Source organism: Melospiza georgiana, chromosome 3 (genome assembly GCF_028018845.1).
Source record: "Melospiza georgiana isolate bMelGeo1 chromosome 3, bMelGeo1.pri, whole genome shotgun sequence".
In the NCBI taxonomy this organism is placed as follows: Eukaryota; Metazoa; Chordata; class Aves; order Passeriformes; family Passerellidae; genus Melospiza; species Melospiza georgiana.
The window spans coordinates 81,759,817-81,784,841 of record NC_080432.1 but is presented as its reverse complement, the minus strand read 5'-3'; the positions used below and the strand labels follow the sequence as shown (position 1 = coordinate 81,784,841).

Genomic DNA, 25,025 nt, shown 5'->3' with positions numbered 1-25,025 from the left:
AAATTTATTGCCAAAGGCTGCACTGGTTCATACTGCAAATTTTGAGCATTTGAAAGTTAAAAAGTGATCTAAAGAGTTGCATGCTTTTGCAATTGTGTTTACTTCCAAACCATGTTACTTCCTGGGGAAATAATCCTTTTAGGTCTACTCTTAACAATGTTTTCTTTAGCAGGAACAGCTGCAGTTCATGCAGGATGAAAATACCAGGCTTAGCAAGCTGGTGTGTAAGCTAAAGGCTCTGAACTGCTGAAAGCAAAACCCTCAGAATGCACAGCTCTCTGCTAAGCTCAGAGATGCTGCAAAGATACTTCCTTACCATTTCATTTTTTACCACGTCTAATTTTTTGCAAAACTTATGTTCAGGCTGGAGGGACCCATGGAATAATGGTGAACCTGTAGAAGATCTTGGTAACTGCAGATTTTAGGTAGAAATTCTAATTTTTTTCCCCCACTGTCTTACGGGTATAATGGTAGTCAGTCTTCAAATGGAAAAAAATGTGGACCAAATATCTGACACTTGCTTGAAGCAAGAGTTTAGGAAGTATGTGTAAGCTATAGTATTCCTAATTCTATCATTGACTCATAAGATGAATTATGACACTGCATCAAAATTTACTATTTCATAACTGACCAGAATGTATGGAAGGGAAGACAGGCAGACATGAAGTGAAAAAGAACTAGATTGTTGTTTGGGAAGTGGTAGCATTTGTTTTCTTGTTTTAATTGGTATCTGCTTAAATGAAGCAGAACACAGCATGAGGTTTATAAATTTAATTAAAGAAATACAAGATTAAGGACAAAAATTACTAAATTAAACTGAAGATGGATGGAAAGAAAAGCACATCACTGCTGTAAATGAAGATTATTAGGATTGGACAAACAGGCTATTGATTGTTATTGTGGCTAATTAGCTGCACATGTCAAACTAAGGAAAGCAGAATGCATCATATTCGTTAACTTTAAAAGGGTGAAAAAAATGGGCTTTGTGTTCTTGTAATTTTAAACCCTAATAAAATGGATAGACTTAGTTCAGCTGTACCAGGGAGATGCTAAATCATCAGAATATTTTACTAAATAGCTCAGTCAAACATTGATTGAATTATTGCAAATTGGTGGATTTAAATAAGAAATGAGAGCCATATTCACAGGATTTAAAAGGGAAGTCTGAAACTGAGAAAAAATTATTGGGAGAATTTGGCTTTTTTAAGATTAGAAGCAAGCTCACCTCACTGTGGCAGAGCTTTCTTGACTTTGGAATGGTCAAAAAGATCTAAGAATTTATATTTCACTGTCCCCCACTTCAAGTGCAGAGGATCCTGGACCCTGTTTTTCCCAGTTCAAATGGCTGGGAAAGGAGAGAGGGCTGCTGAATCTTGCCTGACATAGTAAGATGTATATATACCCACATTTATGTTTGTATTTAAAAGAAATAAAATACCTTGCCTGGAAGGAAAACAAGCTTCATCACACATATTTTTGCTTTAGAGACAGTGAAGGGATAAACAGATTAGTAGGTGGACAAGTCCTTCTAATGCATGGGAGATCAAGTTTTGCATTTCTCTGAGCTTATTTGCACACAAGAATTTGAATTGCTGAAGTGTAAATATAATTACAGATGTGCAGTTGTACCCATAGGAAACATCATCCTACACTTTCCCCTTTAGGGGACCCCTCTTGTCCATCCTCTTCCCATCCCTGCTTTATAAAAGGTCCAGCTTTTGTTAGAAGGTAGGAACAATTTAATCCCACTTTACTCAAAACTCTCTGAGAGATTTACCTTTCCAGAAACTCACTTCTCTACAAAAGACAGAAAATGAGTGCTCTCATATTGTTTCTGTTATGTGCTTTCTGTTTACAGGAAGCTCTTCAAAACAAAAGAGTGTCTGAATGCTGCTTTGTTTGAGAGGCAGCTCATGTCTGTGAGGAAAGCTCTTGCAAAATCTCAAGCAGACACAGTCAAGCTAAAGAAATGGCAATGTAAACTGGTATCTGAATTCTCCTCTCCATCTCACTTGCTTTAATGAGCAATTTGCCTGCTGTTATTCTGTGACAGAAATGGATTAAAGACTAACTACACAGTACAATTACTGGAGCTGGATGTGAATTTTATGGCATTGAAAAAATGTATTTTTCTGGGAGTTCTCACCATCCCAGGCAGAGAAAACAAAGGAAAAAACTGCAGCATCTTGGAAGAAGTTCGAGTTACTTACCAAAATGACACCTACATTTACGTCTGTCATCAACAGTGCTGGATGTATGTTTTAGTAGTGCAAAACACACTACTAAAATTTTATTCCATAGATTTAAAAAAAAAAAATTAAATTACAGATCTTGAGGTTTATTAGTCTTCTACCCAATCATTAAATTTCAAGGGAACATTCAGGATGTTCCCATTAAAACCAGAATAAATTAATTACCTGTTTTTTTGGTTGGGTTTTTTTCAATCTGAACACCTTCATGGATATATCACTATGCCAGCAAGCTGCCTTTCACTTCTACACACGGCTGCACATGCTGAAATGCCCCATTCCTCAAAGTCAGACTGAAAAGCACATCCTTCACTTGCAATATACTTAATGCCAGGCAACATTACTGTATGGAAAATAAGTCTTGTCAAACCAACCTCATTTCATTCCTCTGATAAAATTACCAGTTAGATAGATAAACATTATGCTAGAGATGTAATATATATTTGGAAGGGCTGTGTGGGTTAGCTGCACATAAATTTTGTATTTTAAATTTCAGTATTTCACCATATCAATAAAAATGCTAAATGGATTGAGAGCTAGATTTTTTGACATATAAAAATGCAGCATTTTCATTAAATTTAGTTGGTTTCCGATGGGTTTCTACAAGGGTTGGTAGCAGAGCTATCAGTATACATTTTTGTCAGCAGCTTGGAAGTCAATATAAAATTATAGATGATAAAAATAACCAATGACATATTTGGGGAGGAATGTTAGTGAATTTGATAAGGCACATACAGTGAATAATGATGGGCAGGTGGGCAGAGCAGGAGGACAGAATCACACAGGTAACTCAGTAACTTGGTTCTCCCTCTGAGAGATATTTCAGAGCCTGCTTAGATGAAGAATGAGAAGAAAGCAGGGCTAGTGCAGAGATGGATGACTGCATCCCTGGACAGGACAGGGAGTTTAACAGACAGATGAGTGGCTGTGTAGCGTGGTACTGGAAAAAAAGGATGCTGCAACCTCTTAGTTTATAAAAAGGAGAGAAGTGCAGATATAGTGAAAAAGAGTTTGTAGCTCTCTGTACAACACAAAAATACTGCTGTCAGCTCCAGAGTGTACCACGTAAAACAGATGAGAAAAAGAATGAGTTCCAAAAATTATTTGAGGGCTGCAGGAAATGCTTTCTAGCAGAGGGCTCAATCTGTTTAGCTTATCTGAAAGAAGAGTAACATGCCTACAATCTACAGATAATAATGTTGAGAGAGAAGATCAGACATTAAAAAGTACTTAGGGGAAGGTGAAGCTTCAAAGTTGAGGCCAGAAAAACTGAAAAAGGGGAAATTAGAAACATTATTTTCAAAATGTTTAGATTAAGCAATGGCAATATGGAGTATCATCAAAAACAAATGCCTTTTTGGGGAACATGGATTAGCCAAACCAACTTACTCATTCCAGTACAAGGGTAATGAAGGTAAAGGTGATGTTAAAAATTCACATCTGGCAGATTGATTGTGCCATTCTGAGCTTATCTATGAAACTCCAACCTTAGTAAGGCTGAGAGAGCTCCCCAGTGAAAAATGCTTGGGCTGTGACTGCTTTAAATTCTACATGCTCAGATTTCTCTAAGCAGCAGAGTGGAATTAATAAATTGGTTTTCTTCACTGACAAGCTGTCAATTTACTTCCAGAAGACCCACTTCATCCATGATCTTTCTAGCAGCAGTTTTTGTTGGTTTTGTTTTCTTTTGGTTTCTTAACATCAGCTTCTGGTTCTTTCCTTTCTTTCTAATTCCTTTCTTACCATTATGATGATGGAATTTTCCAACAGCAAGCTTCCAGCCTTGCCTGTATAGGAGGGTTTGTCCTGATATGGGTGGCTTGTGATACCATTGCATTTGCTTGAAGTGCAGATTCTAACATGTAGCCATACTGTCTGTCTACAAACTGTGTACAAACACCAACGTCTGAAAAAGCTGTGCTCATTTCCCCCTTTCCTTTTTTATACATTGTTTTAAAAACAAGTTTCTCATGCAGAGCTGAGGCTGGTTGCAAAAAGCAAATTACAACAGAATGAGGAAACTGGAAGCAAATGAACTTTTTATTTCCAATTGAATGAATTCTCCACGTGAATGTTGTTTTGAGGCTTCTCTCTCTAACAAGCGATGATATAAATACAGCATTCTGTTTCTAACTCGCCCTACCCTTCCCTGGTGCTCCCCATTTTCACAACCCAGATTTTATGTTGGGTTTAGGTCTGAGTGGGTTTTTTAGATATTAGGATAATTCAGATTTGTTTACCAATAATTCATTATCTTCAGTACCAATGAAGACAATGCCTTTCTTCAATCAGCTCAGCTGGGCATGACATCTGAGGATTGATCATTGGGGTTTAAAAAGAAATCAAAAAGATGGGTGTGGGAACTGGGATAAAGTAATTAACTCTGAAGTGTTTATAATTGCATGTTTTAGAAACAAAAGCTGTTGGAAGTAGTATAGAGGAAGTGAAAAACAGCCAAGAACTTCCAAGAGACAAGTAATGTGTGCAGTGAAAGCTAAAAACATATAGAAGCTGTTTGAAGAGAAGAAAGAAAAAGAGCAGAGAGTGAAATGCCTCTTTGAGACAAGCTGAAAAAACTCCTAAAACATACTATATTCAACAAAAAAGGGGACAAGAAAGAAATGCAGCAGATACACTCTTAATGCTAGTTGAAAAAGGAAATACTAGCATTTATGAAGAGATGTCTCAAGTTTTAACACTGACCTCATATCTGAGCGTGTCCCTTCAAGTGTCTGAACTTCAGAGCCATCTAAGTGTGCTGGATATGTCTTGCAGAAAGAGCCTTGGGACTGGGCTAGCCCCTGCCTGCTGGGCCCTTTAGGGTCATGGTCCACTTCTGGTGGCATCTGGGGCATCAGGCTCAGCAGGGCCAGCCGAGCAAGGGAGGGGATTGTCCCGCTCTGCTCTGCACTGGGGCGGCCTCACCTCCAGTGCTGGGGGCAGCTTTGGGTGCCACAATATAAGAAAGATGTTGAGCTGTTAGAGAGTGTCCAAAGGAAGCTACAAAGATGAAGGAGGAGCAGCTGAGGTCACTTGGTCTGTTCAGCCTGGAGAAGAAGAGACTGCAGGGAGACCTCATTGCAGTCTACAGCTTCCTCATGGGGGGCAGAGGAGCAGCAGGAACGGATCTCTTCTCTCTGGTGACCAGTGACAGGTCATGAAGGAATGGCCTGAAGTTGTGTCAGAGGAGGTTCAGGTTGGATATCAGGAAAAGGTTTTTCACCCAGAGGATGCCTGGGCACTGGCACAGGCTGCCCAGGGAAGTGGCCACAGCACTCAGCCTGACAGAGCTCAAGAAAAGCATTTGCAATGCTCTGGGTGTGACTCTCGGGGATGGTGCTGTGCAGAGACAGAAGTTGGGCTCAAGGAAATTGATGGGTCCCTTCCAACTCTGCTAATCAATATTTGAGGATTCTATTTAGTCTTTCTGCTACTTCTGAGGGCCATCCTGTTGACCCTGGGTCAGTATCCTTGCTCTAGAAAATGAGCAGTATTCTCCATATTTAAGAGGTAAACTGCCTAGGAATTTGTGTGAGATGCTGGTGCAGAGGGAATGGGTGTGCAGTGTCAGACAGAACATGCTGGCAGCCCTGGGGAGACTGAGGGTGGGGAAGCTGAAGCAGAGCTGGCTGGGTTTGGTGGATCTGGGGGATTTGGATGTGCCCCAGCCCTCTGCCATAATGGTCTCTGTCATCACCAGGCTAAACAAGGAACTTTGGAGCCTCACTTGGACACTGCCTCCCTGCTGGGGCCATGTTCCTGGGTCTGCAGTGCCTGTGACATTTTCCAGGCAGGGCTTTGACACCAGTGCTGCAGAGCTGACAAACTGCTGTCCTTTGGCTTTATCTACTCTGCACTGGACATGAACTCTCTGTCCTAACCTCGGTTTCACATTGTCTCACATTACACTGTTCCCCAAACTCTGGACTACCAAATGAAAGTACTGGGAAGGGAACTGCTTTAATCTAACCAGACCTCAAAAATGGCATTAGTTTTCATTAAACTGATGCCATTGTACTGAACTGATATATTGAGTCTAAATCTTAGTGCATATTTGCTAATAATTGATTTTGTGTAATTGAAATCAGATCCACTCTTAAGATTGTCTCCATGTGAAAGGTGCTGTAGAGCTTTGACTGCTTCAATCTAAAAACTGTTTTGGCCAAGTAAATACAATCTCTGTGTTTAGCACAGTTGGTAGAGTAGGCTCTTGGCAGTGAAATGTGGAGTGCTTCTTTTGTAGTACAGCCTGCAGAAAAAAACTACTGTTTGGAAACTACTTGATTACACTTTAACTAGATGAATCCATCTACGACAATTTTGTTGCCTCAAAAGCCTCCTTACCCTCGCTTTCTTGGTCTATTGAGAAAAAAGCTTTCTAAGTGTGTCTGAATGTCTCTCCCCTAAACCGAGCAAAATACATTCTGTCTTCAATCTTTTCCAGCATCAAGGTGAAAGCATGAATTGTTTGTTTTCCAGAGTCAGGATGACAAATGTCATTCTGCTGGAAATAATTTCTCAGGCTTCTGGCATGTTTTCTAAACAAAATCATACGAGAGACTTTTACACAGCCACAGCAGTTGGTGCAGACACGTGAGGCCACTGATTTTGTAGGCGTCTACCTTTGATGGGGCCCTGAACTGTTTTGCTTTGTTTAAATTATAACCCTTCAAGAGATCAGAGATGTCAACAGCTACAGCTCCTCAAAGGAGGAGAGCAGAATAGAAAAGGGTAACTGCAGTGTTCGTGCTTTTATCATCACACAAGAGTCCTAGCATCTATGTGGTCATTAACACTAACAAACCTCAAATATAAATTTAGTTAGCAAATTACAGGCTGTGTGAGAGGTGAGGGAAGAGGTGCTGTTTTTTTCCACACACCTTTGCCCTGCAAATGGATGTAGGGCCTTGTCTAATTAAGGTTATCTGCAGAGTACAGTGAGAAAAAGGCCTCTTTATTGTTTTTATCTTCCTCCAGCAATGCCTGAAACCCAGATGTCCTCTTAAACAATGAGAATGTCAATTTGCACTATTCATGCTGTACCTTGCATTCAGAGGGATTATAGGTATGTTTAGCAAAGCTGTAATTATGGATTATTTCAACCAGAGAAAACTCATTCACTTGAGTGCACAAGGCAACATCTTTCCCTTTCAGTCTAGGCCCCTGCTTTGAGGCAGAGCTAGCAGATTATGAACTTTTGTTGCTGCCATTAATCCTTTTACCACCTTTAAGATACAAAGTCAGTTAACCCAAGAGTGCAGTTTAAAACAGGAGATAGGCTGATGATCTGCAATGCCAAGTTGATGATCTGGAAGCTGCAGTTTCCCAGAGGAATGTGACTGCAGGTAAAGACAGGTTGTGAGTTATGTGTCCATGTCTCTGAATGCCTCTTTAACCTTTGAAGGAATAGGAACTTAAGCCAAACATAAAAGTGGAGACAACCTGCTCTGTAATGAAAGCATTTAGGTAGAGGAGAAAGACCAAAACCAACCTTCAGGAAAAGTCAGATAACTCAAAGGCCATATCTATGCTTTCTGACACCACAGCTGCTGGAGCAGCACAGCACACCCAGTTAATAATTTTAAACCATAATTTGTGTTGTCTTTTGCTTTGCAGGGATATAATGGGAAATAAAAGGAGAACTGCATTTAGTGGGGGAGGCAACTGGGAGACAAAGGATCCCAAGTGGTAGGAAATCAGGCTTCAGTAGTAGTGCTGGTCTTGGAAGAGCTTACTTAGGAACCATGTGGGGTAGTCAAACAAGACTGCATCCTTGTAATTCAGTTAGAAATATGCCTGTGACTGCAGAAGTTTTTTAGAGGCTTTCAAGACAGCAGTGAGAGCATTCTAGCTTTTAATTGAATTAACCTGGAATTTATACCTTTTAACAAAAATCTTTCTTCTGTTTATCTCAGCTGTACATTGTGTATCTTTTAAATGTAATGCTTATGTAATTCATGTAGTTTTTAAAGCTTGTTTAAGGATTTCTACCCCTGCCTGTCTGAAGTTTCTGCTTTTTTTCTGTGTTATTAAAATCCTACTGTCAGTCTGACAAATGCAGGCAGAAAAATTGATGGGCAATACCAAAATCCTAGTAAGTTAAGTACACAGAAAAAAAACTCCAATGATCTTTCAAGGTCCATTTCTATGCTATAGAGTATAAAGTACAACAAATTTAATTACAGCTTCCTCCTGCAGGAAAATGTTAGCTGTTCCTGCTGCAGGAATCTGAGAAATGCTCATTAGCACACTGCTGAAGACAAGACACAAAGCAAATCTGGGAAATCAAGAAATGGGAGATATCTTTACTTAATGCACAAATATACTTCACTTCTCTGGCTTTAAGCCAGTCAAGCTCAGGGGAAAAGTTGGTGCAAAACTTGTAAGTCACATTGATGTCACTGAGCACAAGAAGAGCAGCTGTGATAGATTTTTTTCTCCTGCAGTAAATTACTATTGTTAAAGATGCAGAGCTGAAAAATTGTCTGAGGATCTTGGAGCTCTGTGCTCAACACAAGGCTGCCATCAAACTCTAGACACAGAGCCTAAAATGCATTAAAACCCTGCAACGTATTGTAGCTATCTTTTCACCTGTGATATTTTTATTCCTATGTCTCACATTTAACTGATACTGTGAAGTTCTGATTTATTTCCATTTCAAAAAGGTAGAGGGAAGCTTGCCTAGCTGTTGTCCCACAGTAAAAACAGTGTAAGAAGTAATTTTCCAGATAATGAGTCAATATTGAATGGCTAATTTTTTTAAGCATTAATACTTCTGATAAGGCTTGCATCATGCAAAGGTTTGTCTTTACTGTTAAATTGATTGCACTGTGCTACTGACCTGACTTCAGAGCTATAGTACTTGGCCAGATCTGTGTATTTAGGGGTGGCAACTCTTATGTGCAATAGTTGTGTTGTGACTGTAAAGGCAAAGGTGTTTTTGAAACAGATCATGTCAACTTCAGGAATTGCCCAGGTGGACTACGACTTCAGCCAGTTTGTAAGAATAATCTACAGATTAGATTCTGACCTGTGTCCTCTAGGTATTTTCTCCAGTCCTCTTCCTTTCCCTTTCACATCTTCCTCTTGTTGTCTTCTTGTGTTGCTGCTCTTCTTCCTGGTTCATGTGATGTTTGTGTAGGCAGCCCTCTCAAGCCCCTGCTACAGAATGTGAGGACACCTGATGCATCTGGCCAGCCTGGGTCATTGTGCACTCTGCCCAGCTGCCCTCCTGCTGCTTCAGCAGAAGGACAGAGTCCCTTGGGTCTGCACCCTGAAATAATGCCAGAAACAGCTAACCACAGCTAACATAGATCAGATCTGAGAAGTGTCTCAATAAGCATATTAAGTGCAGGATTACAGATACACTGCAAAAACACCCCCATCTTTTTAGCTAAAGTTAGTGGGAGATGCTAACACAGGGTGAGGAGCAGTACAATCACATCACATTGCACACAGGTATTAATCAGGGCTAAATCACATCCAAGCTGACAGTAAGCAAAGCCTTTGAGTCAGTGGGGATTTTTCTTGGTAGCTGAAGGGTTGGTACTGAGGGGCTGCATCTCTGTTTTTCAGAAACTAAATTAGAAGACTGGAATTCACTAGGGAATTTGGTGACACTGAGAACAGATCTCCACCTTTTAACTCGTCTCCATACATTTTAGTCTTGGCTTTCAACAAGACCAGAAAACACACAGTTGTAGGGGAAATAGTCTCAGATAATAAAGTAGATTTGTGACAGCAGGAATCTTCTGCTCCATGGAGATGTCTCTTGCTGCAGCAATGAATGCTGATACATTCATTACTATGAATTGAAAGGGCATGTGGTGAGCTGTAAAAATTGCAGAAAATTTCAGGTTTTGTGAGTAGTTGCAACTATTTGCAATTTTTTTTTACCTTCTGTCAAGATCATCCATAAATTGTTTTTTGCAGACTAAGCAATATGTTATTCAAATACACTATGCTGAATGTTCACAGCTTTGGGTTTGTTCTTTGGTTTTTTCCCCTCTACCCTAACACTTTTCTTAGAGGTCAGAAACAACAGCTTTTGCATTTACTTGAGCTCTGCTTTAACTCTGTATCAGTAACTCTTCAGGTTTTGCAGCTCAGGAACAAGATGTCAGCATTACCAGCAACATCCTTTTAATTTTGACCCAAGGAGCAGCAATAACAAAAGAGGAAACACTGAGACCAAAGACAGAAAGTAATGATGGCATTGATAATCAGTTGATATGGTTGCAGAATGAGCAGATTTTTTGCTAGTCTGCAAGCTGTGATTTGTATACAGACTCAGGCAGGTTTCATGTGGACAATAAGTCAAAGGCCTTTGAAGATTTATCTTCAAGAGCAAGGTGACAATATGAATCATTAGTAAATGGGGAAAAGAAGTTCCAAAACCTGACTAAGGAAAGGGAGCAGGAAGGAGGTATTTAGTTAGCAATGGTCTAAAAGGTAATTTTTTTTGAGTACTGTACCATGATTAATGGAAGCTTTTATATGTTACTTATGCTTCCAGGTGCCTACCAGATGGAAGGAGAGAACAGCCCATAGGATATTACTACACCTAAATGAAAAGTTTCTTCCTACTATCATCACGTAGCTACAGCAACAAAGGCTGGTCCAGAAGTAAACCTAAATGAGTCTTATAATCATTCCAGGTCATTTTAGAAAACACCACTGAACTGACAACATTGAATTAAGAGAAGAAAAACTCACACACAAATCAAAGAGAGGCAGTAACACTCCAGTGCTGTGCACGTCCTTCAATGCATCTGGATGCAGCGTTCAATGCCAGCTCCAGTCATTCAATCTGCTAATCCATTTAGGTACTGGGGGATACAGAACTCCCTCCTGAGCAGGAGCAGCACTTCATGTCCTCCCTTCACAGACAGTGCAGCACAGTACAGAAAGGCAAGGGCATCAGTTACAGCTAAAAGGCTTCCTTTGATTGTGGCAACCTTGGAACATAGTGGTACAAAACACAGCTAGGTGCTTACAGAAAAACATTGATGTCTGTTTTTTTTTTTTTTTGTAATTGCTATCCTATTGCAACCCTTGCCTACCACATCCTGCCCAATGCAGTGCTCTCACCCCCAGAGGCTGCTGCCTGCACACTAAACCTTTCATGTCTGTTTAAAGATGACTCATCAAAAGTGCTGTCTTGACCTGCCCCAGCACCTTCTCTGCTCTCCACCTAGAAAGGGGAAGAAGTGCAGCTCCTTCCACAATGCTACACTACCTAAAAGAAAACAGAAAATGTTCATATCTGCAATTACCTTGCATTGAAAAAAGCTTGGTTTTATAGCCTAGCCAATTAAGGTCTCAGAGTTATCTTCAGAGATGCATCAAATTGTATTGCAGCTTTTGATCAGTGACAATACTAATCTATGTGTCTTTTGGCATCATCCACATGCCTGGATGCTTGTGAACACAATCAATCAAACACTTAAGCACTATTTTTATAAGTAACTAAGATCTAAAATTAAATTCAGGCAAAATTTAACAGCGTTGCATTGGTTAAACACTGATTAAAAGAGCTCAAAGTTGCATTAGAAGTGCTGCAGTATGTAGAGACACAGGATTCCTAGAATAGGGCTGACATCCTTCACCATTACTGAAGCAAGTTTTAATTCATGCAGGCTTGCTGCTACATTGAAACAAGTAACTTTATTCCCAGAATGCTGTGGAATCAGGTATCAAATAACATCAGTTCTTTTTAAGGTATGCAATAAATGAAGGACAAGGTGAGTGATAACTATCCAAGGTCAGTTGTCACTAGAGAAGTCATCAAATGTGATTTTAGCACACTCCAGAAACCAAATGCCAGTTTGGAAGTAGAGCAATAGCATCAGTATGAAGCACCTAGGTGCCACTGCAGTAGCAAAAAGGGAAGGGCTGTCTCCAGTAATCACAGCTTCTTGTTAAAACACCTGAAGTATTACTCAATATAGCAAAATTCAAAAACTATTTTAGGAAGAATATTATACCTACAGGAGATAGTCTTCAAAGAGCAGCAGCAACACAGACTGGTACTACAGGGATAAACCACTGTACACAGACTTTCAGTGGTGCATTGTAACAAAAACTGAATTCAGTCCTTAACTGCATGCAGCAGATGGATGATTTTCTGGAAGGCATAGAAATTTTAATAACATCAGGAAGCTCTAGGTTTCCTTCATTGCCATACAGCCTTTCCAGAACTACAGCTATATTTTTTGCAATTTCTCATCATATACAACTGAGTCATGTCAATACACATTCCTACCTGATACACTACCCACATAAGCATCAAGGTCATGATGTGAAACTGAGGTTTCTTCCCCCAGAGCTGGTTATCATTTCAGTCAGTCAGCAACCACAGAACTGCACACCCTCTGTTTTCTTGCTCAAGCATACTGATAAATTCCCTGGCATGTGGGGACTGAGGGAACTGGCAGATGAAGCTGATGTCCATCATGTTTGAGAAGTCATGGTAGTCAGGTTTAGCTCCCACTGACTGGAAAAGGGCAAATGTAACCCCATTTTTAATAACAAAAAGAAAAAAAATGAAGGCCCAAGGAACTACAGGCTGGTCAGTGCCACCTTGGTGCCTGGCAAGAAGATGGAGCAAACCTTCCTGGAATCTGTGCTAAGGCACATGGAAAATAAAGAGGCAATTTGTGACAGCCAACACAGCCTCATAAAGGGCAAATCATGCCAGACCAATCAGGTGGCTTTCCACAATGAGCTTTACAGCATTGGTGGGTGAAGGAAAAGTAGCAGACATCACTTACCTTGACCTGTGCAAAGTATTTGACATTGTCCCCCATGATATCCTTGTCTCTGAACAGGACAGACATGGATTTGACAGACAGACCACTGGGTGGACAAGGAATTGGCTGGATGGCCACACTCAGAGCTGCAGTCAATGGCTCCATGTCCAAGGGGAGAGCAGTGACAAGAGGTGTCCTCAGGGCTGGGTATTGGGACCAGCACCTTGTTTAACATCCTTGTTGGTGACAGACATTGGGATCAACAATGGGATTGGGATCAAGGGCACCCTCAGCAGGTTTGCCAATGGCACCAGGCTGTGTGGTGCAGTGGACACACTGGAGGGAAGGGATGTCATCTGAGGGACCTTGGCAGGCTTGAGAGGTGGGACTGTGCAAACCTTGTCATGCTCAACAAGGCCAAGTACAAGGTCCTGTGTCTGGGTCAGTACAATCACAAAAATTCAGGCTGGGCAGTGAATGGACTGAGAGCAGCCCTGAGCAGAAGGACTTGGATGTTTTGGTCAACGAGAAGCCCAATCTGAGCTGGCAATGTGCACTCACATCCCTGAACAACAACTGTGTCCTGGGGTGCATCAAGGCAAGTGTGATCAGCAGGTCATGGAAGGTGATTCTTGCTCTCCACCCTGCTCCTGTGAGAACCCACCTCAAGTACTGCATCCATCAGACCTGCAGAGGTGACTCTAGAGGTTGTCCAGAGCAGCTGTAGATACCCCATCCCTGGAAATGTTAAAGCTTTATCCAACCTGGCCTTGGAGCAACCTGATCTAACAGAAGGCGCTTCTGCCCAGGGCAGGGGAATTGAAATGAGATGATCCCCAAATTCCCTGCCAATAGCAACCACTCCATAGTTCTGTGAAATCAGAAAAGAAATAAGGCTCAGAGCAGTAGCTTTTTCATGAAAGTTCTAACAGCCTCAGTGCAAACACGGCAGTCCCTCTTCCACCTGACATCCATTATCACAAACTTTGCTTAGAAAGAGGAGTATAAGGCCTCACAGGCTGTTAAAAGTGTAACACTTAATGCATACATTGCTCCTCTTAGGCTTTAAGCAGAAAACAAGAATTAAGCTAACATGGAAAAACATGACCTGAATGAAAATTCTTTTTGAGATAATTCCAAATCTGAATCAGTACAGTTAAATACAATGTTAATACTGTTTTTAGGGGAACTAACTCTTCAAACCTTGCATTCTTCCTCTTTCCCTTAGTATTTCTCAATTCCCATGGCAAACAGCTCATCTCCCAGTCACCAAGCAGACATTCCTCTTGGGGATTGCTCACATTAAAGAAAGTTCACAGGTAAAATTCCATTCAACAGATTTTATTTATCAATTTGGTTTTGTGATTACAACTGCTTCAGTTTTCTTCCACTGAAGACAAGATACAAACTTTTACAGCAACACTTGCAGAGAACATTCTTAAGGTAACAGCTTGGTATTTGCACAAGTTGGCTTCAAGAAAAAGCCAGATAACTTGAAGAGTCACTACAATTCAGTGCCTAAAACTGATTTAGGGGCAAGTACAACTACAGATCTATGAGCTACCTTCCACTTCAAAACACAAGGCCAAGAAAAACTGCAAGTTGTTACTTCAGGTTTTTTGCTAGTACACAGCACACATCAGCTGATACTGCATTTCACAGAGGAGTCATTACTTTCAACAGTGAGGCAGCCAAGCACATGGTGAAGATGTATAACCCAGCCTCCCCTCCCCCCAAACAACTAAAAGGGAAACAATTCAAGCCACAACTCTGAACTGTGGAATTACACCTTGCAGGCAAGGCTAATGAGCAAGAGGTGTGTAGTGCAGGTCTTCCAGAATGTGACTAAATTGATAGAGCAAAACTTGAGTTTTTCAGATAAGCATTTGTACATGCCAGAGATCCTGGGTTTCCTAAAGTCTTGGAAAATAGCAATTGTTGGCACCACAACAAATTCAGTAACTAAGGCAAGGTATCCCTTCTACCCTTTAAAACAAAATTTGAGGCAAACAAGTAAGCAATTTTAAGGCACTTTAAACATTATTTTTAGTTTGCTTTACCAGCATACTTTATCAGCAACCTAAATCAGGATTAGCAAAGCTCATGAATAAGCATTTCAGCAACATTTCACAGAGCAACCTCTTTGTGGTCATGTTTTCCATGCTCTGAAGTGTTCAGTAGGACTTTTCTGCAAGTTTCCCAAAAGAGCCCTTTGAGGCCAAAAGTTGTATACTAGGTGTAATTTGCTTTGCTGAGCTGAAGGCAAACTGCCATATTTCAAAAGAGTATTTTGTTCACTTCAAAGCATGGAATACAAGCTCATGGATTTTTTTTTTTAACAAATAAATGTAGTAAAATAGCTCTTATAATAGGGAAAGGACAGATCTAAGTGATTTCACAATAAGGCCAAGGATATACCATCTAGCTCACATACATACTGTTGCTGAAAACTGGCTGCTCACTGCTGTTTTCATAAACCTGAGCTGATTGTCTTATTTTTGTTTAGAAAACCAAAAGCTAATGAACTCAAAGATACAGTACTGGTGAGTAACCTCTGCACTTTGTAGCAATTTGAGTTTTCTATGCAGCACAATAGAAACAATGCCATTCAAACTAGAAGAACACAAGAAAGCAACGCTGTACACCTTAAGTTTCCAACTGAAATGCACTTAATTTGCTTCATAATTCAAGTCCCACTGCCATGACTATTATCTGCTATCAAAGCTATTTTTGTATTGGGTGCCAAATTCCAGTCAAGTCAGAGCTAGTAAAACAGTACTACAGATTATCCCAGAACTGAGGATCAGGGGATATAATCAGAAGCTACACATTAAGTGCTACCCCCACTACTCGATTTTATCTCTACTTCCATTTTTCCTGTGGGTTTATTTTCACAGGTGCTCAAGTCAGTCTGCATTGGAGATGACGTACCTTTGATACTCAGATCACATGGCTGACCCAGCCAAGAGAGGAAAAAAACCCCAAAAACCTGAACTGTTTGGCTGAATAGATTTCCTTAACCAGTTCACTGCAAGGTGACATGAACCTGAAGCCAGGAAGGGGAGAAGGGACAGAGAAAAGCTGTAGCCTGTGGTCCCAGGATTACAGCAATCCTGATTAGGATCAAATCAGCAGATCCTCTGAAGGACCCTTAACTGCTCCTTCAGCAAGCAGACATACAGGAGGGTAATAAAGGAAAACAACAACAACCCAAGCTCCTGAAATTAATTGCAACGAGTTTTAAGAACTGTTTGAATAACAAAAACATCAGGATTTCCCAAATATCAGTATTTCAAGTATAAATGTGAGCTGCTGCCTTTTTCTACAGGGAGTGAACTGAATTATATCACTGGTTTTATGGTTGGTCTTTGCAGGCCAGAACAAAAGCCAAAGCTTCGGTCTGTGGCTGAACATTGCTGTACCGTACTCCTCACTCTAAAACAAAATCACTAAGGGACAGTTTTTCTAGGGAAAGCTTTTTTTAAACTGGAATGATCAAGTCACATGTATTCTATATTCCTATGTAAAGTAAATACTTAGAAGTTTTATTTATCTGTCATATAGCTGGGACATGCTTACAGTCTACTGAAATTTAGTCTTTTAAGGCACTAATATTTATTTCCCCATTAGAGGGATTATTCCTACATCCACCCTCAACATTAATTGGAAATGGCATAGGAATTCTGTTTGGAATGAAGTATTTTATGAGGCAACTTATATTCTTGTGTAAAAAAAAAAAAAAGGGGGGTTATGCTATTCTGTTAAGACATTATTTAATTCTACATTTTTGTCCATCTTTCTAGCAACACACTGTAAGAGCCATAAGCTACTACAAATGCTATTTCACTCCCTGAAATCAGTCACCAACAATTCACATCTTGATAAAACTGAAGGGATACTGTATCAGATGTTGTTTATACTAGCCTTCAGAATAAGTAATTTTAAGATTGTCTACTGGACAGTGTTGCCACTGAATAAGAATCTCTGAACATTCTACATTTGGCGTATCAAGAAAAGTCCCACATCAGCAGCCACTAAAGGAAAATAAAACAGCCATTAGAACCCATGCAGCATATTGCAAGTAATCCTGTTGAAGAGATTCATATCACTTCTTGCCAAGTATAATGTTGCAAAAATATTCATTTGAAGTCTTCTTTTAGAGATTTAAAGGATACTATGAACTGCTGTCTTCCACGAGCAACAGAAAATATTTTGGTTCAGTGAACTACAGGTGTTGGGCTACTAGTCCATTACCAAGGGGCAGGTCCTAAAGCGTGTGGTAATTTCGGTCTTTAGATCTGCAGAATTTGTACAGAAAGAAAATAACAGCCTGCAGACCCAGAACAAGGACAATCCCACCTATGAAACTCGCAGCATCAAACGTAGATTTGCGTGCAACGGGAACAGGAGCCACAGTAGTAACAGTAGTATTCGAACCTGTTAAACACCAAATTAGAAACTGTAAGTGCACAATGCTCACAACTGTTCTACAGATTTTAGTGCTGGATACCTTGTATTAGATTAGGATTACTCAAAATATCCAAACACCAATAAGAAAACAAAAAATAATCAAAAATGAAGCCATGCCAGCATCTGAATTTAGATTACTGGTACTGAAATTCTGATTAAATGCTGTTTGTAGAGGGCTAGAGCTATTTATAGACAAACTGCTCTGGATCTCAAAACTGAGCAATACCCAGCTGGACTTTATTTGTACTTCAAAAAGCCAAAGCCTTCCTCCTCTGCATAGAATATATTATTGATATGCCCACATTCAAGACAGTTTCCAGTCTGGAAAACTGAAGCTCCTTTTCTTTGGTTTTTTTTGTGTTTTTTTTTCTTTTTTTTTTTTTTTTTTGTTTGTTTGTTTTTGTTTGTTTGTGTTTTTTTGCTTAAATTTAACATAAATTGTTATCTTCCAGCTACTGTAGTTTACCCCAAGAATTAGGCTTAAAAACCAGCCGAAGTCACAAAAACAGAGCTGGAAATAACAGCCATCTGCTGATGGGTAGTTTCAAAGAGCTTTGCTTTGTGAGACTTCTTCATGAAATGGCATACTTAGGACTGACTTGGAAATAAAATACTTCAGCTTATTCCCATCACTGTAGCAAAATTTCATTTAACAAAAACAAAAAAACCCCAACCATCCCATTATTATGCTGCAAAAACAAAGACAGGGGAGTTAACAAGGGACTTTCAACCACAATATTAAAATCATCCAGCTGATCTCCTTTGACACACGTGTTTCTGACTTTTTATATCGCACCAATTAGCTCTATTTCTCAGGCTTTGTAACCTTGCTACTTGCATAAATCACCTTAACAAAATTAGACTTGCCCTTAAGTTAGAAGTGACAACACCAGACACACCAGTGCTACTTTAATGGTGTCACTTGGTGAGTCTTTCAAGATAACACTCTGAAAGCGCCACTGATTTCTGAGCAATTAACACTTTAATTATGGCAGCTGTAGCATTACCTGCAGCAGTGCTTGTCGTGGTGGCTGAAGTCACGGTAGTTTTAGGAGGAGGAGCATGAGTAGTTGCATTGGTGACGTTGGCTGTTTGAGAGAAGACAGTACATACACACCATGAACTCCAAAGCAAAGTTTGCAAGCACTGACATTCCTATACAAATGATTTTTCCTGTTCTGCTTTAACAAGGATAACCTTTGCCCTCAGTCTGTATCCCACACGATTTAGGTGGTGAACTGCACGGCATTAAGCCAAGGTTCTGCAACAAGGATTATTTTCAAACTTGCATACTACTGTTACTCAAATACTTCAAGGTTCTCCACAGATCAGTGATTCTTTGTTCAGACAAAATGACTTTTTTTTCAAGCACTCATAAATGCTGGTATTTCAACAATAATCAAGAGAACTGCTTCAAGACAACTGAGAATCTGTAACAAGGCAAATGACTTTCATTAAACTTTCATTAGAATCAGTTAGCATTAATTGTACTAAAAAAGTACCTAATCTAATACCTCTAGACAGGAGATACACACTCTTTCTTCTCCTGTCCTCAAAACACCAAGTGTGAATTCCATCACGGAATAAAACCACTCACCTAAAAGGAAATTGTCTCCTAAAAACTTCATGATCAAGCCAGGTAAGCTGGGTCTCTGACCTCTCCCCCTCCCCTAAAGATCAGTATTACTAAAAATTAATCACTATTCCACTAGGTGTCTGGGACAAGTGTCAACATCTGTGGGTTTGCTCAAAGCTAATCACCCTACTATACATTAGGCTGTTTGTTCTGAGCCTAATCAAGTACCAACTTGTTACCTCCCAGCTCCCTTGATCAGCAAGTTTTTAAAGATTAGGTGACTTTTTAAAAAAGAATTCCACTGTAGAGATGGCAGAGAAATTTCTGGGGAAAAAAAAGAAACAAAAAAAACCCAAACTCCTAAGAATTCATAATTAGTGGCAATTACTAATTCAACTGCCACTGAGCCAATTTTTAACACAGAAGATGCTTCCTGCCAACATAACTAAGATTTTTCTAAAATCCACTTCTTCCAAACCTTGTAACCTTTTATGCATTCTGCACATCAGATTTTTAGTAGCCAAGCTACTACAATGACCTTTGGAAGAAGCCCCTGTCTTTCCTGTTATCCACCAGTTGCTAGTTTCCTGCCATTCTGAGTTCAGTGCTCCTGTATTACCTATAGGAGTATGAGGTGTGGTGGCAGAACTGGTTGTGGTAGCATTGGAAGACGCCGTGGTCACGTTGGAAGATGCTGTGGTGGCATTGGAAGACGCCGTGGTGGCATTGGTGGGTGTTACAGTGACATTGGCAGTAGGTGCTACAGTGGCATTGGCCGTGGTGACATTGGTAGGAGGAGAAACTGTGGGATCTACGAAAAAATAAAGTTACATTAGAGACGGTATTGAACTGAAAAACAAGCCAACAAAAACGTCAGCAGGCATAGCTTTAGGAATTTCATCCAGCACTGAGTTCTGCTGCAGTTTGAGTTTGAAATGACAAAGCTTTTGAGTCCACCATACTAACATCAAAATTTGCATGAAAAATCTTGTCATAGGCAGCCCAATCAAGCCAGCGTTCAACTGGCAACTCAAGAGTCCTCAAAGCCAACCAGAGTGAGAAGAACCCTGCTGTCCAAGCAGAAACTGTGCAGGCTTTACACAGGGAGCACCAGGAACAGAGCACTGCTTCCCAGCCTCACTGAGACTGAACCTGAGCTTTAGGTAAAGCAGCCAGCTATAAACGCAGTAGAAAGCAATCAAAGTATGGGAAATAAAGACAAGAACCTGGAGAAATGCATGTACACATGCAAAAAAAGAGAGCAGAAAAAAAGTCAATCTATTTGTATTTTGATCGCAGCAGAAGCCAGCAATCTAACCAGTCCAGCTGCTTTTTTACGTCAATCTCAGGTCAAACATTGTTACCTTCAAAACACAACACCACATCCACTAACTGGATCAAGTAAGATCTTCTCATAATCTACAGCTTTACCACATTAGTTTTAATTGAGACTTACTCATACAGCCATCATACTCAGCAAACCCACATACAACCCACAACTCCTTCTGTTGCACGCTCTCCAGCACATTTCACATCATATCCACCCACTCCAGGCACCTAGGGGTGACCTTTCACTTTTCTCCGTGAAAGGAACGCTGCTATCCACAGATCTTTGGCAGGCAGAACGCTCATTTACCTCTCAAATAACAGCTACAAGTACATTAACTAACTTCAGTATTCTGACAACCTGAAGTAAGGCCGTGTGGATTCAGGCTTTCTCTTGGTTATGGCTCTACTATCAGGGCAGAAAGGCTGGCACATTTCCTTTCACACAAGAAGATATAAAAAGACCTTTGTGGGTTTGCATCAGTGAGGTGTGCAAGAGCTGCCCCATTCCCTTCAGGAAGGCAGCACTCAAAGCACTTCAAGAGCTTTATGGCTGTTTCTCGATAATAGATTTCAGGGAGAAAAAAAAAAAATATCAGTCAATTATGATGGATGTGCATCTGAGGAATGATCACAGCACACACAACGGCCTCTGACAAGGGAATAACCTTCACTTTTGTAAATTCCTACTAGTATGGGGAATATTTAGCACAGCACATCTGTTAAGACAGGAAGACAGTTGGTAGAGCCAACTTACACCAGGTACACCAGGACTTCTAATTTAGTTTCAAGAACAGCCCTCGCAGACTAACACCGCGAAGGATCAGATTTGCAAGAATAAAGGATGAGACGCTTCTATCAATGAGCTGTTAACTTCAGAATCTGTGGCAAGGTCTCAGACATTGCCTCAATGACACCTCCTGCTGTGAAAGGCTCTGTGGGGTCTTTTACATGGGATAACAGCAAGTTCCCCAACTCTGCCCATCAGCAGACACCTGCTTTTCACCGAAGGAAAAAAACAAAAAAAACAAAAAAAAGCCTCTGATACCACGAACTCAACTTTTCAGCCTAGCCAAGATGACGTTTGCTCCCAAGATAAACCCGCCGTACTGGCTCTCGCACAGGGCAAATTCGGATCCTCCCCTTACACTGGAGGAGGAAAGCAGGAGCCCCGGGAGGGGTCTGTCCTGCCGGCCCAACAGTGCCCTCTCCCGTCGCAGCGGAGCGATTTTGTTACAGCAACGTTGTGCTACCCCGGCGAAGCAGTCCCGAGCAGCCGATCCCGCAGCGTGTCCCGCATCCCGCCGGCGGAGCAGGGCTGCGGGAGATCCATCCGGGCTGCGGGAGCGGTGACCGGGCACCCTGGGCTGCAGCCACGGAACGGGGCCAGGGAACACTGAAGCGCCTCCAGACAACTTTTTGTTTTGTCTTTTTTGTTGCCGTCCCCGCGTTTTGGGGCTCGCGTCACATTTCGCGGCTCTCGGCCCCGCAGACACTTCGGCAAGCAGCCCACAGGGCCCGAGCTGCGGGCACACCCGCGGGACGAGTAACGGGCTCGCACCGGGATGAGGAACACGCGGCAGCGGGGCCAGAACCACACGGCTGCACCAAGGCACCCCCGCTCCCTGACCCGTTCCGAGGGTGCGCGAAAAAGCCGCGCACGGCTCCCCGGCACCGGCTCCCTCCTCCAAGGGGGGATAACGCAGGATAACGGGTCCCAGACCGGCTCAAAAGCTCGGCGGGCTGCGGCCGCGGCGCCCAGGAAGCGGCGGCGGCGGCCGAGCGAGCGCCGGGCGGCTCCCGGCGCGTCCCGGAGCTCCGCGGCACTCCCGCCTTCAGAAGGTCCGGCAGCAGGCGCGGACCGGCGGACAGCCCCGCCGGGCTCGGTGCGCGGAGCCCGCCTCGCTGCCCACAGCGCCGGGCGCGGGGCGGGGCTGCCCCGTCAGCAGCTCCCGAGCAAAGGAGGGGGGAGGGCGCGGATCACTCACCCTCGGTCGCCGCTGCGATCGCGGCCAGCCCGCAGAGGCAGTACGCCACGGAAAGGACGGCGAGCGGGAACGCAAATGTCCGAAGTGTCCGGCCCATGGTGGCGATGCGGTGAAACGAGGGGGCTGCGGCTCCGGCTCCTGCTCGCACTTCCCTTCCCTTCTCTTCCCCGCTCCGCTCCCGCTGCCGCCGCGCGCCGCCGCCCCGCGCCGCCTCACGTCACGGGAGCGCCCCGAGCTGGCCCCGCCCCCCGCGGCTCTGTGGTTCTGCCCGGCTTCCTCCTGCCCCCCCCCATCCGGCGGATAATGGAACGGTCCGCGACGCGGCAGCGCGGCGCTGCTCCCCCACGTGACCCCGCCGCGCCCCCGGGAGGGAGCTTTTCCCGCGCGTCACGTGCCTTTACGTCACCACGGAGATCCCGCCCCCTTCCCGCTGGGCCCGCTCATTGGCTGGGGGCGAGGCGGGGGCGGGGCAGAGGCGCGCGGGTTGGCGTTTCCCGCGCGCGGGCGGCGGGGCCGTGCCGCTCCCGGGGAGCCGCGCCGGGCCCGCGGTGTCGCTTGTGGGGGTCGCGGTGGGGAGAGAGATGATCCCACGGGCCCCCACGGGCCCCCGCCGGCTGCCGCCCCCTTCCCACGCCGCTCCCCATTTCTACCGTGACAAAACAGCGAATTGTACTTAAATGGCAGTAAAAATGAATCGTACGCGAACCGTAGCAGTGTGCGTGCAGCACGTGCAAAGTGTTGTCCAGCTGCGCTCCCAGCTGCACTGGTGCCATCTCACTTGGAAGCTGCAAAGTGGGAGTTTGTGTAGGTCCACGATGAAATGGCTGCAATATTAGAAGGGAAGTGTGGCACAAATTGTAACCCATAGCTTTACAGCTGCGCTGTAGAGAGCACCCGGAGAAGGCTCCTTGGTCATCCCACCACTTCTTTTTGTGAACTTGGCAGTGCCAGGTCTGCAGGTGGACTTGAAGGATGTATCCAACCTAAGTGATTTTAAGAATCAGTGATTCCCCCCAAAACACAGGGTAGAGTTCCCTCTATCACATTTTCTCCTCCCTTTTGTTTCTTCCTAAGGCAGCTTGAGTCGACATAAATCATCATCAGTGGACCCTCTGCAAATAAAAGTTTATTTGTGTAAATCTGCCTCAGCATTTTGTGCAGTGCCAACACAGGTGAATGTTGGGAAACCAAGGCAAACATTCATGTGTGCTTCTATTCAAGGAGAGCTAAGCTAGAGCTATAAAGCAAATTTTATTATGGTCTAGGTCAAAGGACAAACGGAATAGTTATAATCAGGACAATTTTCCTTGGTTCTCTTAAGTGTGAGCTGGACTTTGGCAGTAAAGAGGAAATTGCCAAATAAATTCCTAGCTTAATCTTCCCATTTTACTTTTCTGAAGGTGTTATATTGCCAAGAGACTGATACAAATGGAGAAGTTTTAAGCCAAGCTACCTATCATGGTTACTGTGTTAGCTATGGAGAGGCCTGTAGGGCTGCTGGTAATACATCATTTGGGTACAGAGCTTTCTGACAAGGTTCTGTGCTGTCATCCATTGTGGTGCTTTCTGCTAGCAGGCAGGATGGCTAATGCTTTGCCTTCCTGCAAAGAAGCCTCAGGGAGAAAACATAAAAAAAAAAAGTCTGCAAAGAAATAAAAGAGAATCAGTTTTGTGATACGAACTGGAACCTTGTAACAGCCGCATTAAAATGACCAAACATGTTCTGTTGTATGTAAATGTCAGTAACATCAGAATTTAGTTCTGAAAAGTGATAAGGAAACAGAAGTCACATGCTGACTTTAGTTATCTCTCATTCTCCATTTTTACTGGAGTGGTATTGTACAAATAATTTAGTTATTTCTACAGTATGATGAAAGTTTCTGGCCTTTTAATAAAAAATACTTTTCACACAGATTATCAAAATATGATATTTCTGTTCTACTTTGAATAAACAGCATAAGATGAGGAGCAGCATAAGTAAAAATTGCAATGTAACCAAAATTGCAGGGAGCATGGACTAAGGGAGTTTTGTATGGATTCCACTCATCCTGGCCATACCTGCAGAGATTCTTATGTCCTTCTGGGACAAGGGTCTTCTGCTCGGATCAGGGCTTGATTCAGAGGGTCTACTGAGATTTCACTAGACACGTGGTATTATTTGAACTGAGGTTTTCTTTTTTGCATGTCTTGTGGGTTATAATGTTAAATATATCTGCAGTAGTTATCAGTGTTTTATGAGGGATTGCAGTGGCAGTTCTGTTGATGTGCTGGACACGTGAAGTGTAATGGTTGCTGCAATCTACATTTCATCAGGAGTGCATACTAAAAATCTCTTCTTTTGTGAAAGTAATAGGACAATTAAGTTAAATAAGATAAAAAACAAGACTCTAATCAGTGTTTATGTGTATGGAAAAAGTGGGAGAAAATGAAGTACATTAAAAAATAGAACTAAGACTACTAGCAAGGGCAAGAATATCTCCACAAACAAGTGAAAACATGTTTATCATTCTGAGGGCTAGTGGGAATCCAGGGAAAAGATAAATGTGGTTTGTCTGTTTTTTTCTTATAGTCAGCATCTTGGGACTTTGTTGCAGCATATAGTCAGCAGGATCATGGCAGTCTGGGTTGTTGTTGTTGGATTTAAAACACCACATTCATCACTGGA

The 25,025-nt window shown here is 42.3% G+C and overlaps 1 protein-coding gene across 1 annotated transcript; it reads right to left on the bottom strand.

Annotated features, from left to right (window-relative positions):
• Window positions 1-14,325: 14,325 nt before the first annotated feature.
• Window positions 14,326-22,566, bottom strand: CD164 (CD164 molecule). Its single transcript, XM_058021406.1, has 4 exons — window positions 22,361-22,566; window positions 19,666-19,857; window positions 18,478-18,558; window positions 14,326-17,437 (listed from the first exon to the last, which is right to left on the bottom strand). The coding sequence occupies exons 1-4, from the start codon at window positions 22,455-22,457 to the stop codon at window positions 17,268-17,270; spliced, it is 540 nt and encodes a 179-aa protein (XP_057877389.1). The 5' UTR covers window positions 22,458-22,566; the 3' UTR covers window positions 14,326-17,267.
• Between the last annotated feature and the right edge of the window lie 2,459 nt (window positions 22,567-25,025).